Raw genomic sequence first — 14441 nt, forward strand, 5'->3', positions numbered from 1 at the left:
AGTAGTACGATATGTAAATCTTCGCATTAATAAATTTGTATCATACTACAAATTAAAAAGAAAGGAAATATTTATAAAATGGAAGTAAAACTATAAAGGAATATTATATACATATATTAAGTTTTGATTATACAAATATTTTGAATATATATAATTTAAGAGAAGGGAAGATTTATTAAAATTTTAAGAGGGGAGTGTATATATATAAATAAATAAAAGTAGTATTAATTAAACTGCAGGTCAACAGTTGCAGTGGTCTACATGCTGCAATGTCATTCTGTCTGTCGAGCCTGTCCGAGTCCACTGTCCAGCCCAGTGCCCACTGCCCACCAGAACAGCACCTAGCCACGTACATATAAAATAAATATGGCTGATGCACGTGTGTAAGATAATTTCGAACAAATAATAAGTGCTGATAACAGCTCGCTAATCGTGCGTACAGGCGAAAAAAAAAAATTCTTGTTATATTGAACATGAGTGGCTTTATTGTTTAAGTAGATTGTACTTATGAAGAAATATAAATATGAATGCGAGTCCTAACCTCACTATTGGTCTACGAATTTGAAGAAATCATGTTTATTCTTTATTGTTGACTGAACAAGGAGAAATAATTTGCATTATTGTTAAGTATGGAGATTAGGAAAATGAAATCCAGTGATTGGAGGCTCAGAAAATTATTGTATGCTGTGCTATTAAGCATACTTATACAGCAGTCCAATTGCCTTGAGGTGATTTATGCAATTAATGCAGGTGGAGAAACGCATACTGACAGTTATGGATTCAGATATGCAAGAGATCCATTAATGGGGAAGGTAGGGACTGCCTCTGACTATGGGAAACAGCTGTTAATTGGTAGAGTAAACAGTATTGATCAGATTCTTTATCAAACTGAGCGTTATCACCACAGTACTTTTGGCTATGATATTCCCATTAGCGAGGATGGAGATTATGTCATGATTTTAAAGTTCTGTGAAGTTTATTTTAACTCTCCTAATATGAAGGTACTGCTGTTATAGGCCAATGTTGAAGGTAACAAGTATTCAAGCACAATTTTTAATTTACCTTAAAATATTTCAGGTATTTGATGTTGTTTTGAATGGAGATCATACAGTTGTTACTGACCTAGATATTTATGAAAGGGTGGGCCGTGGAATTGCTCATGATGAATATATTCCATTTAAGGTACAGGATGGAAAATTAATGTATAATGATGAGGAATCTGATATTTTAGCAGGCAAAATAAGAGTAGAATTTATTAAGGTAAATAATTTTTCATTAATATAGACTAAAAATTTAAGTTATTAATTCTTTTTTTAAATTTAAACATTCTATTTTTCAGGGATATAGAGACAATCCAAAGATAAATGCAATAGCAGTCATTAAAGGGAATCTTGAGGGTAATTAAGAAAGTTTATTATCAACTGGTCATTTAATGAAAAATAATCAATAATTTCTGAAATTTTAGATATTCCACAATTGGGACCAATGCCTCAGGAACCTGAGGAATATCACAGTATGCAAGAAGAAGAAGAGGAGGATGTAACTGTAAGGAGCAGACATACTAGTGGCCCTAGGACTCCAGATCCTTATTCGATAGATGATTCATCAGTTATGCTACCTGTTTTTATAGCAATTGGAGCTTTTATTCCACTCTTGTTTTTTCTGTGCAAATTGTAGACCATTCTTCCATTATGTACTTAAAAAAGCTTTGTTGCTATATTATACTTAATTCTCTGATTAAGTAAGTTAAAATGTCAGCCAATTGTTCAAAGCTATTGGAATCTGATTATTTATTATTATTGCTAGGTGTACATTCATGCTTTGTATAATGCATTCTTCAGAACGACTGAATTTTTTAGCTGGTATTTTAATAGGTCAAGTTTTAAATTCATTGAAGAGTATTAAGACTTTTCCGATTGATTTTTAACTCTTTGACTGCGATGCACTCCAAAGAAACTATCAAAAAAATGCGAAACGACTTTGGCATAATGGATGGTTAAAGGTGTTATATATATACATACGCCTTTCGTAATTAAAGGGTTAAATGCCAAAGGTATATATATATTTAGATGCCAATAAAACTGTTATTATTGTGATTTGCATTGCTTTCTTTGTTTTTAATTGCAAATTTAAATAATTGTCAATCTTATCCTGAAATTACCAGTTTAAGGCTATATTGGAATCAAGATTTAGCCAATGCTTGAAGAAAATAAGGATCAAATTTTTTAAACCAATTGAAGTTATACATTTACAGGGTGTAAAGTTTCTATATTTGATTATATACTAGAAATTCCTTGAATATTAGCAAGCGAAAATTGTTATAAGTTCTTTTCCACCACTTTTTGTTTCTAATTGCGAATCCGGAGACCTGCACTGGTATACACTGAGTGTATCTCTATTTTTTAATTATTAATGTAAAAGCAGGGGATAGAGAGATATACTCAATGCATACAAATGCAGGTACTCGAATTTGTGATAAGATAAGATGTCTTTTGGCTTAGCGAATTTCATTATTCCAGTGCAATTAGGGTAGTTTACTGAAATCATTTCACAATTTATTACTTTCGTTTGAAGATTATAAAAACATCTGTATGTCTTGTCATAAAAATTGCTTTAAACATGAATTTCTTAATATTCACTGCAAATAACTCATACAGTAAATATCATTATTTAATTTACTGTTAGAAGAGAAAAAGAGACTGAAATATAAAAGTAAAGTTACGATATTAATTAATACCGCAAAGTGATATCACATTTTTTCATCTGTTGTCTTAACTCCATTTATTATCCTCCAATCAAAACTTTGCCCCTCTACGTGTTTGGCTTCGCTGGGCGGGTTTAAATTTCTTACCCTGTATATATAAAGCAAGTAATTCGTTTAGCATTTGTATTCGAAAGTAACTCAGCTTATTTGAAACACTGAAATTGCTCAGAGATCAAATTATTTACTTAATTTTAGTTCGATACTATTAATCAACAAGTAGCGATGTCGAAAATTCCTGGAACTTATGAATTCATGTGGAGTGAAAATTTTGAGGAATTTATGACTTATGTTGGATTAGCGGAATGTGCTGGAAAATTTTTACAAAGTAAGCCAATTGTTCAATTCAAAGAAGATAACGGTACGTGGACATTAATTGTCAATCAAGATGGGGTGATTACCACCTCAACGTTTCAACTGGGAAAGCCTTACAAAGAATACCTGCCCCATCTAACAATGGGTTTAAAGGTTTGTAAAAAAAACTTCAATAATTTAACCATAGCTATATATATATATATATATATATATAGGAATAACTAATAATTTAAAAGAGTATACACTCAGCATAAGCTAATAAGTTTTGAAGAAAAGGAATCTAGTCTTTTAATACAGCCATAAAAGCAAATAATAATTATATAACAATTTTACCAGGACTAAAATTGATTTAATAAATTAAATTCTTTCCTCTGTATAATCGTTTATTGTTTTAATAATAAGTCAACACAGTATTTAAAGTTATAAATAATAAAAATGTTGAGAAAGCTGGGAGAAGTTAAATAAAATATCTCTTTTTAGCGTGTGACCACAAAATTTAGGAAATAACTTAAAAAGAGAGAATAACTTATCTAAGAAAAATACATTTTCCCGATTATAACGAATCTTTTATCTCTTTTTAATAGATTACCTGATAAGAGAAGGGAATAACTTATAAAAATGATAATTTATTTAAGGTAAATAGATTACTCGAGAGATTACGTGATACTAATCTTTCATATTTTTTCAGGCTATTTAGGGTATATATACACTTGTATCCGAACGGCCAACTGAACGTCGTCGAGAACCACACCTATATGCTGTTGTTTCGATGTGACTTGTACCGCATTGAAACAACACATGTAGGTGAGGTTTGGAACAACGCTCGATTCGCTGTTCGGTTACAAGTGTAGACGTACCGTAGCCGCAAAAATTAATCGAAAGAACGATAATTCGTCTTAGGAAAATAAGGTATTCGCGATCATATGATACTTTTGCACCTTTTCAGTGTACATCAATAAAGGAAGGAAATTAGTTAAAAAATTCTAACTTATCTAAAGAAAATATAATATCCACGATTACACGAATTTTTCCCTCCTTTTTAGTGTATAACCACAAGAGAAGGAAATAACTTCAAAATGACAACTTATCTGGAGAACAGGACTTTCTCACGACTTTACGAATTCACGGACGATGGCATGACAGCGGTTAGTGATAATCATTAATTATTAACATTTTATACTCCTGTGTCTAAAATCTTAAAAGTTCAATTTTTTAAAATACAAGTATTTGCATTTTCGCAATGAAAATTATCCTATTTTACTTAAACTTGAATTTTTTATTTAATTAAATTTTCAGAACCTATATTCTGATGAAAACGGAGTAACTTCAAAGCGTGTCTACAGGAGAATTAACTGAATCCTTAAATTAAAACGCAAGAGAGTAGACTTCTTTTTTATGTAAAAAATTTATTTTCAATATTTTTTTTGTTCATTTTCGTCATGTATAAAATTCAATCTTTAAGAAAGCTTTTTTTCGTTGTGAACCGATGCTCGTGCGCACAATAATAAAAAAATTAAAGAAAAAACAATAAAAAATATGTTTTATTAAATATCCATGCAAGTTAATCTCGATCTCTCCCTTTCTCTCTTTCGTGAGTAGGAACAAACAAAATAAATACGTTCTTCATCGATACTGATATCTTATATAGTTCGTAGCGTAGAAAAATTAAAAAATATAAAAAACCTTATATTCTTGTTTCCCGTTTCATTCGGATTAGAGGATGGCCTTCTGGTGCGAGGATCAAGCTCTCAATGAGCTGATAAAACGATTTTGTATTGCCTATCTTAGCACCCTGAATAATATATTTTAGAAGGCTAGAAGGCATCCTATTTACACAACAAAACTCAACATCGACCAATCAGTTACGCCAAGCTCTTCGTGGACCTTTCTATATATATTTACTCGATTAAAACTCAACACCATTAATCTTGAAGTATCCATACAATATCCATATCCTGCAACATATTCCATGGACAAACGCCACTTTTCGCATTTTCCCTCGATAAATGTTGGAGCTACTGAAACATCTCTAGACGATTGCAGGTCATCAAGCTCCAACATTAATTCCATTTTACTTAGCTCTAACATTAAAATCCAAGTGCCTTCATTTTTCTACCAGTGTTTCCTTTCAATCTTGTCACTTTTTTAATCGAATCTCGTCCAAAGCTAAAACCGAAGCGACCTAAAGCAATATAGCCATGCAGCAAGGAACCTGTGGGGTTCCTTCGCTTTCGTTACACATATATTAACTTTAAATTACGTAAGTATTGTAAAAACTCCTGTCTCAGAATACATATAAACCCTAATCGCTACTAGCGGATGAATAATCGACTCCTCGCACCGTTTCCAATGTGCGGTTTAACTTCCTAGGGTAAAAGGGGAATCTGGATAGTGACCAGAAATGGTCAATCAACGAGAGAAAAGGTTCTTCAATCAGCAATTACGTTCAGCTGATTATCCGTAGGCGTCAGCACCGGTGACAAATCCTTCTTAGGTAAATCTTCCTCGACCTTGCTCTCCGTTATCAACGTATTCGTCACTTCTGCCTTAGCAGTGATACCGTTTTGGAGTACGGTCGTTTTCGTGTTCGAGACTCTCGTGACTTTAGTTGTCGCTGAACTCTTCGTGGTCGTCTTGGAGGTAGGTGGAAGCTTCTTGGAAGGCATAGAAGTGTTGGAAGTCTTGCTAACGGCAGTTAGTCGTTTGGAGGTGGTGGTGGATGTAGCTCCGGACGTTCTTGGCTTGCTCAGGGTGGACGTGGAAGTTCTTGCTTGGGAAATCTGTTTATTGGCAGTCTCCTTGATCTGTTTATCGGTCATTGGAGACTTAGCAGCAACAAGTCTGGTCTTCGCCACGACGCTTGGCGAAGTTGGTGTGGCTTTATTAAGAGAGATAGTCGATGGCTTCGTTTGTGCACCAGCTGGGGGCTTTGGTTTCGCAATCGAAGTTGTTGCTGGCTTTGAAGCAACCTTGTTCAGAGTAGTAGTTCTGGTCGTAGTTGTGGTGAGTTTGGTTGGAGGCCTGGTCGAGGCTGATTTGTTTAAAGTTTTCATCTCTCCATTACTCAGGGACTTCTTTTCCAACGTAGCGGCAGGCTTTGAAGTCGCTAGTGGAGCTTTTTTAGCAGCATTGACTGTCCTACTGCCTATCGAAGTTTTCGTAGTTGATGTTAATGGTCTGGAAGCTAGAGTTGTTCCTGTAGAAGTTCTGGCAGTTGTTCCAGTTGCTGTTGAAGGTCTACCAGACGTAGTTGCAGTTTTAACAGTAGTTTTTACTGGGGCTTTTGCTGTAGGCTTTGCTGCTGCCTGGGATGCTGTTGGTTTTGTGTCCAATTGCTTAGGACGACTTGCTGTTGTTGGTTTCTTTGTCGCTAATGTTGTGGTTTTTGTCGTGCAGCTAACAGTTTTCGTTGGGGACGATTGACTCGATTTCGGAGCAGCCTTTACAGGTGTGGAAGTTCTCAGGGAGGTTTTTGGAGCCGATTTTTTCGATTTTGCTGCAACGGAGCTTGCAGTTGCAGTAACGGCCACTGCTGCAGCTGCTACTGTAGCTAAGCTTTCTATTTTATTTTTTTCAGTTGTATCCTCGGTCACTGAAGCCTCTGGAGTAACCTCTATCTCAGCAGAAACCTCCTTTTCGACATCCACTGTAGTTTCTGCTTCCAAAAATGGATTGGTACCTAATTGGGGCTGTAATTGCTGCTCTAGTCCAGTGAATTCTTGCATGGAATCAGATAAACTCATAATGTTCTTTTGAATATCTCCTGTAATTTCTACAAAATTCTTTGTCTGAGCGTCATCTAATGGTTCTGTCAAACATGTATGCTTCTGATTTTCTTCCACAGCTTCTGAGAAACCTATTGTGCTTTTACCAACATCCTGCTCAGGACTATCTGGAACGAAATCCTTTGTAGCGAACTCTTCCACTTCGGTTTTAGTGGAAGTGACGTTATCTGTGAACATGAAATCATCATGAAAACCTCTATTGTCCACTCCTCCTGCTAATTCCATGGATGAAGCAGTGGTAGGCTGTTGTTCATCCATCATTTCAGACTGCAAAGTGTCGTCGACTGGAATATTAGGTACTGAGTCTGTTATTGGTTCTGTGACTTCTTCATCTTGGCTCTTAGACTCAGATTCCACTCCAAAATCCAAGTCTTTTTGTTCGCCAACATCCAAGTTCTTCAATGAGGACGTTTCTTCATTCTGAAACTCAGACTCCATCGATTGTTTCTCATAAAAGCTCTGCTCAGAGTCGAGATTCAATAATTCGGGATGCACAGTGGACGAAATTTCTGACGAGCCCCCGATATGGACGTTCTCCATCTTTGAAACAATATCTTCAGACTCATCGATTTGGAAGAGATTTTGCTGGGGTTCCACTGATTCTTGTGGCAAATCCAAAAGCATCTCACCATTAGATGAATCAGGTTCCATTGGTGATTGAGGAAGTTTAGTCTCCATAATTTGAATCTCTTTTTCCCTGGGTTCCTCGGTCTTTTCAAAATTGCTGCTAAACATTTCAAAATCTTTCTGTAATGGAGTGGATACATTGTCGAAAATATCCCTTTCATCCATGCTCTCGTCGAGGTTGTGAACAGCGTTAAGATCTACTGGTTTTTCAAGGGCTGCCTCGAAGTCACTAGGAGTGAAAGACATCGCCATAGGGTCTTTGGCAATATCATAATCGTCTCTGTCACAGCTGGTAAAAGAACTATCCAGCGCTGAGAAGTCGCTCCGCATATCTGTGGCAGTTACAAATCTGATATGGGATTCGTCACCAAATTCTGCTTTGGTCGACGAGAAGTCAGATTCATCCAGCAAATTTTTATTTTGTAAGCACTCGTGATTTTCCTGGTCTCCATTTGAACAGTTAGTTTCATCCATTTCACTAGGACGTTTACAAACTTCTTCATCGAACTCTCTTTGGCTTGGAATTGCAATGTCGTCCATAATGGGAGCCTGTTTCAAGGGCGAACCGGATATTGGGAAATCCTGTAAATTAACCCTTGTTCCTATCAACGAAGGTGACACCGGCACAAATTCAGCCGCATCTGGATTAAGATGGAACTCCATGTCTTCCTCCGATTCTATTCCTTCTCCTTCCGGGATTTTAAGTGCTTCTGGTTTATCCTGCTTCTCCTCTAAGCTAATCTACAAAAAATGAATTAATTAATTCATGCTATATATTCGAATTTAAAATACACAATTGTTCTAATTTTTAATTAAAATTTAGTTTTTATTAAAATAAAAGAACTTGATCTTACTTCTGTGTCTATAAGCTTAGGTAGATCCTGCGAACTTCCACATTTAGTTTCCTTTTGGAAATCCAGGATGCAATGCTCGTTACTGCCTTTTTCGTCAGCCTCGATACTCTCTTGGTTCTCTTCGTTCGTTTCGTTAGTTTCACCAGCCTCCTTTTTCTCCTCCTTTGGATCCACTCTGTAATAGTTCCACTCGTCCTCAGAATCTTCACTGTCCCCTACATTATCCGCCTCGTTAATCAGTACATTTTGATTAGGCTCTGTAAAATTTCAAGTTTTCGTTAGATCTAGCACAAAACTCTTTAGAGGAGATTTTAATTTTCTTCTTGGTTTTATAGGATACTTCGGTATCTTTTGGTTATTGAAAGAGAGGATTGATGGTTTCAGTTCAATTTTTGTGGTAATGAGTGAATGATTCCAGACACAGTTGGATAATTGGCACTCGGGCGAAGCTTTGGATTAAAATTGGAATTTTCAGGAGGAGGCGGTTAGCAGGACTTCCTCCTGCAGGAGGACCAACAGTGACTAAGAGTAACTACGCCCGTCAGGAGATGCATTATCGATCTTCTACTAGCTCCCCTAGGTTACCCCCTCTTTTTACGTCCCTGGCACCACCCACCTGTGCAACGTATAGCAACAGTCCAACCTCGTCTCCTACAGGACTCTCCAGTATCAAGAATTCCTCCGACCCCCCTTCCCTCTCCGTCTATATCTTCCTATACTCTTGATACTCCCCTCGTCTCCTACAAGATTCTCCAATACTAAAAATCCTTTCAACCTCCTTCAAATCTCCCTTTCTTTTTTTCTATCCTTGTGATATCGATTGTGCGAATGTCCTCGATAAACCACGAATAACCCCGATGAATACCTTACAACCCTCTTACTCTACCTATCCAAGATGCTCTGTATTATTTTTCTCAGTCCAAACCAATCCTTTTCCAACCGATTGTAACTTCTCGAATGTGCGTGGAAACTCTGGTCAGGCAGGAAGGATAAGAAAAAATGATGAAGCCCACGCGAAACTGTTCCATTCCATTCGCCAACACAAACTCAACATCCGTGCACTTTCATTTTCTCAATCAGCGAATTTCAAACTGAAAATCATAATGGATGAATCAATTAAAAAATTATCAACAATTTTAGGCTTTATTTTGGATGTAAAGGAATATACCGTGCTTGTTGCTAGGGAACACTCGATAGAGAGCAGTCCGAGTCTAATTTTAAACTTGGCAAAAGGATAAATTGAAGAAAGAAGAGGAGCAGGAGGAGGAAGTGAAGCACGATGGACGAACAAAGATAGGTTGAAGTTATCAAGGAATTAGATAAGGAAGGAGCGAGACACTTTCCAGTTAGGAAAGAAAGAAACCCGAGACACTTAGTTTCAGGGAACTTTCGCCACTGGCAAAACAAGAAAATCCCTTAACAAATCCCAAATGGAACGAATCGATACAAAAAAGCCTCGTAGCTCCAAGAACTATTTCTTACAGAATTTTCAATACAAAAAGTAACTTTTAAGAAGTTTCATGAACAAATAAAACTTTCTTTTGTGGACAAATTTTCAAAAATATCAGAATTTTTGCAAAATAAGTGTAATTTAAAAATTACTATAATTTACGATAGACTCGAGTAGCAAAAGGAAATTAAACTGGATCGATCCATGTGAAATCATTTGTGGAATAGGGAAAATCAAAGGATCTGAAGTGGAAAGCTCCATTACGCGCTGTTTCTTCGTCAAACACACGTTTTCTCCACTTCAACGTTTCTTCGTTAATTCTATTGGAAACGAAACGGGGCACCAGCATGAAATTCCCATGGCGGTATATGCAGAAACGTCACGCTGGTTGAAGGTCCGATAACAATGCCCTGCCAGAGAACACAATTCAACTAGATAACAGTTCACAACTGCACAATTTATATCTCTAATCGATGGGATTAGATCTTGGCCAAGTGTGCTCTACGTAGCAAGTAATTTCATCAAAGTTCTCTTCGATTCAACCCAACTCCATACAAAAAGTTTATGCAATAATTTCCTACCAGATCATGATTAATTGTTCGAATACTGTAACAACAGAAAAAGTATAAATAAAAGTAACTAAAACTAGTAAAAAAACATAAATAAATAAACAAACAAAAAAACTTACTCACAAATTTTCCAAGATTCCACATAATCAAGATTTATTTAAATTGAATAGAAGATTGATTGTTGAAGTTTAGTTTCTATAAATTTAACAGAGATAAGGTATATCAGCGTTTCTAGAAAATTATGCAACTCTCTTCCTCTCTCTCGCTTGGTCGGTTAGGACACTACAGAGTATATCTTGAACTAAAAATAGAATTTAACCTTGAAACGTGCATAAATGCGTGGGGGCAACATCTTAAAGCAGGAACCAAAGAGATTTCACGCCTCCTTAAGAGCTTCGCTTTTACTGCTCACGAATCTCTCAATAAATACACCTCTCCCTTTTGTTTATCTCGCCATATTCTCTCTCAACAATGGATACAGTCGTCTCTGCATTTTCCAGAAAAATCCCATCGTGAATAGGAAAGGATGAAGTCGTAAGACTCACACATGGATGAACGGTTTGTACGTTATATATACATATATATGAGAATTCTATGACGAATCTCAACTATGGAGAAATATAAAGCTCCACTGGCCGAGCGAAAGCCGTAATTAATCGCTGATTGCGATGCGATAAATTGCGTGCAAAATTGCAACACAATTTAAAAAAATACAAAAATATTAACTGCGTCGTGGAACAAAGTTCTGACGAGTTTTGAAAGTTACTGTGAAACTGTAACGATTTACAATGATGAACAAGAACGTTAATCGATTAATTACAATAATTTCTAATTAATTTTTAACTAACGGTGTAATTCGGCTTAGAAATGCAAAAATTGCGGATTTTACAAACAGTTACGAGTTTTATAAAAGTTACAATGAAACAGCAAACAATTTACAATGATGGATGGAGAACAATGTTAATCAGCGACTAATTGCGATAAGTTTTAATTAATTGTAGACTAGCAGCTTAATCTGATTTGGTAGCGGGACTTACTGTACTTTTTCATTGCGTAATTCAAGCGAAGAAACGCTGTTCTCATTTTTTATGGTTTTATATTTACGTCGAAATAAAGCAAATGACATAAGTTTATCGGCTACGTCAAAATTAACGTAGGTCCTTAACTGTGATTGGGTCTATTCGTGTAAAGATACAAACTATAATATTTGTTTATATAAAAAAATGAGGATAATCGTCGATATCTCTGTAATTTACGAATATGCTTCTAAATTTATATTTATAAATGTTGTAACAATTTTGTAATAATTATTGTTAAGTTCTTCCTTTGCAATTAAATGTAAGATTACAAAAAAAAAGCGCGGGGGAAAAATATTAGGCCGCTATGTTGGTTGTAATTAAGAAAATAAAAATAGAGTGTAGTATACCATGATATACTGTGTCCTAATGACTCGACAATTTGTATCAATTTGGTCAATCGATATTTTAACCCTTTGCTGCACAGATTTACGTATATACAACACTTTTTTTTTAATTTCAATTACTAGATTTAGATTTCATTTCTATACAGTTCTTATACAAGGTGTTTTGCATAAGTCGACTCAGAGCATGGATACAAAATGACGCGTATCTCTTTAACTATATGAGATATTCAGTTTTTTCATATGAACTATTTGAAAGCAAATAACAAAAGGTTTCGAAAAGGTCCTATGGAAAAATGGAATATTTCTTATAGTCAAAGAGATACGTGTCATTTTGTATCCATTGTCTGAGGCGTTTTACGTGAAACACCCTGTACAGTATTTTATCAACAGGTGATATTAGATTGTTTTATTCTACTATTTACATTAATTTTGAATTAAATGAGAAAATTCATGCGTTCTTGAAAAAATATACGTGGAAAGGGTTAAATACAGTGATTACCACACTGAGAAAAATGTTTCTTAGAATCAATTATATATTGTTTGGCTGGTTACAATTTGGTTAATTCAAAGAAGCATTTGTTAAGAAGAAATTATGAAATATTGATAGTAAGATATTTAGAAAAATTCAAGATATATTTATTTGCATCTGTTAATAATAATCAAGTAAATAATTCTTTTGTAAAAATGTCAACTCAATAAAGAAACAACTTCATGTTATTAGTCTCAGTAATCACTTCAGAGAGAAAACAACTACTCATTTCAGTCGAATACTAGTTCGCGTAACACTGTCAACAAATTCTGTTTAATATATACACTACCATACCGATGATACTCGTCGCTATTGATAGAATTTTCAACGAAACTCTCCTGACACTCTACAAAATTAAACGAACCTCGCTTCTACCACCAAATTAATCTTATCGAGTTAATTATTTGTTCCTGTAGAACTCATCGATTACGTTGCAGAAAATTGTAACGGGAGTCTCGCTAAAAGCTTTTCTAGAGGTTCGCACCTGCGTGGAGAAAGGAAAGCAAGAGAAGTTGGCAGGTGAAGTCTGATTGGAGAAAAAAAAACTAGAAGACAGAGAGCTTCGAGACGATAAAGAGGAAGCTAAACAAAACCGGAGAGAAAGAAATGGACAATGGCCAAAAAGTACTAGATGCATCGAGAAGACAGTCACTGCAGCTGAAGAGGAAAAATTGAGGGTGGGAGGGGAGAGATTCAAAAATAGAGCCGGGCGTATGAGAACTACTGAGAAAAATCTGGCTGGAAAGGAAGGAAAGTATCAGGGGAGGCAGAGGGATCTAAAATTGGAACGGGATATAGGTTAGGCGAGCTTGAAACACTTGCGGGAAATAACAATAGAGAAATGGCGAATAAAAAAACCGTACTTTATTGGAACGTCACAGAGTATTCCTAGAGCTCTGTTGAAACGGTCTTGTTGCTATGGCGAGTAGAAAAAGCCGCTGCGTAATCACACTAATAACACTGTGCTAACGTCAGAGTAGTGGAACGAGTCCCGTGGGATTGTAGGTAATAAAGCCGCGAATCCCCGGACGAACAACACGATACACCGGCCGGTACCGGGTTCCAAATTTAAATTAGCAGGCAGTTCACGCGATTCAATGTACTTCCGTGATCACCCCGAACACTTCTTGAGCCAGGCTAAGATAACTGTTGGGCTAATGACGATAATGGCCGAGCACACACGAATATCATCGGCTCTTGGCAAAACTTTTCACGAAAAAGTCGAGAAGAACGAGAAAGAAAGACGCCCGTGTAACGAATCTCCGAGACAACTCGAGTCGAGAAGAATCAACTGTCGAACTCCCCAGCCGGCGTGCGTCCCTGGTTGGTCGTCGCTCCGACCAATGGGACGACGCCTTTGAGGAATCGGCTAATCGACCGTCTCGCACTCAGTTGGCGCCAAATTCGATCGTGGTTTTCATTCTCCCATGAGGAAATGCTATCCGTGGGTGGACTAGAGAACAAATCCCATTTCCTTATTAGCTTATCCACTGTAATGATTAATTTACTGTTCATTTTATTAACTGGAAGCTGAATGTCTGCTTTTTTTCGCCAAGAAATTCGAATAAATTAAACGTTCTTTTGGAACGGGGAATAGAATTTATAACGCGATGAAATTGGGATTAATTCATGCATATCGTTTATGGACACTGATTGAGGTTAGGGAATCTATGAATACGATTGGAGAGTAGTTGGAAGAGGTTTAACGTAATTTAAGAAATATAGGGGAGGACATGTAGTAACAAATTAGTAATTAAGGATTAATTAGAAGATGGTTGCGGATGCATTAATGCGGCTGGGAGGAATAAAGAATGTAAAAGGCCGACGACAATCAGTGCAGGAAGTGCAGTGACTGGCAAAAGGTGGTGAAAGCCAAAGCGAGGCAAAAGCACGGCAGAAAGTGGGCCGGGCCAGAAAATATAAGGAACGCGTATGAGTATCGACGTCCCACGTCTCCCATTCATATTTATGGCTCGAGTGAATTTATGTCGCGTATAGAACGATTAGAGCGCCATCTTTCTCCCTCCAAAAGAAATCGAAAACTTATCAACGAAGACTCCACGACTTCCGGTTTTGGATAACCTCGGTGGTTTCCGCTACAGAAAAATACTTTTCTTCCTATCATTTT

General features: G+C 36.4%; 3 protein-coding genes across 4 annotated transcripts; 2 read left to right on the plus strand and 1 right to left on the minus strand.

The window, feature by feature from the left end:
• The first annotated feature begins 137 nt into the window (after positions 1-137).
• LOC136785542 (malectin-A-like) lies at positions 138-2096 on the plus strand. Of its 2 annotated transcripts, XR_010824688.1 has the most exons (5): positions 138-1001; positions 1078-1260; positions 1340-1397; positions 1466-1741; positions 1807-2096. XR_010824688.1 is itself a non-coding variant. In XM_066746612.1 (4 exons), the coding sequence occupies exons 1-4, from the start codon at positions 630-632 to the stop codon at positions 1675-1677; spliced, it is 825 nt and encodes a 274-aa protein (XP_066602709.1). In that variant the 5' UTR covers positions 140-629; the 3' UTR covers positions 1678-2096. The 2 variants fall into 2 exon arrangements, 1 of the variants encoding a protein (XP_066602709.1); XM_066746612.1 differs by having other exon boundaries at positions 140-1001; positions 1466-2096.
• Positions 2097-2227: 131 nt separating this feature from the next.
• On the plus strand, positions 2228-4611 carry LOC136785543 (uncharacterized). The gene is made up of 3 exons (XM_066746613.1): positions 2228-3229; positions 4120-4221; positions 4373-4611. The coding sequence occupies exons 1-3, from the start codon at positions 2987-2989 to the stop codon at positions 4430-4432; spliced, it is 405 nt and encodes a 134-aa protein (XP_066602710.1). The 5' UTR covers positions 2228-2986; the 3' UTR covers positions 4433-4611.
• Positions 3737-9055, minus strand: LOC136785544 (205 kDa microtubule-associated protein-like; the record flags this gene model as incomplete). The annotated part of the gene is made up of 3 exons (XM_066746615.1): positions 3737-8229; positions 8343-8599; positions 8959-9055. Coding segments are annotated over 3 exons (3078 nt in total), but the record flags the coding sequence as incomplete, so codon positions are not given.
• Positions 9056-14441: the final 5386 nt, after the last annotated feature.

Source organism: Prorops nasuta, unplaced genomic scaffold (assembly GCF_024137725.1).
Source record: "Prorops nasuta isolate Cenicafe-Biocafe unplaced genomic scaffold, Cenicafe_Pnas_1.2 PNAS00478, whole genome shotgun sequence".
NCBI lineage: Eukaryota > Metazoa > Arthropoda > Insecta > Hymenoptera > Bethylidae > Prorops > Prorops nasuta.

What these genes read in the sequence shown, in the direction of transcription:
- LOC136785543 (XM_066746613.1), top strand. Translation starts at nt 2,987, where the DNA reads ATGTCGAAAATTCCTGGAACTTATGAATTCATGTGGAGTGAAAATTTT. An exon ending in ATCTAACAATGGGTTTAAAG is followed by an intron (nt 3,230 to 4,119) that starts GTTTGTAAAAAA and finishes CCTCCTTTTTAG; the next exon opens with TGTATAACCACAAGAGAAGG. An exon ending in CGGACGATGGCATGACAGCG is followed by an intron (nt 4,222 to 4,372) that starts GTTAGTGATAAT and finishes TTAAATTTTCAG; the next exon opens with AACCTATATTCTGATGAAAA.
- LOC136785542 (XM_066746612.1), top strand. Translation starts at nt 630, where the DNA reads ATGGAGATTAGGAAAATGAAATCCAGTGATTGGAGGCTCAGAAAATTA. An exon ending in TTAACTCTCCTAATATGAAG is followed by an intron (nt 1,002 to 1,077) that starts GTACTGCTGTTA and finishes AAAATATTTCAG; the next exon opens with GTATTTGATGTTGTTTTGAA. An exon ending in TAAGAGTAGAATTTATTAAG is followed by an intron (nt 1,261 to 1,339) that starts GTAAATAATTTT and finishes TCTATTTTTCAG; the next exon opens with GGATATAGAGACAATCCAAA.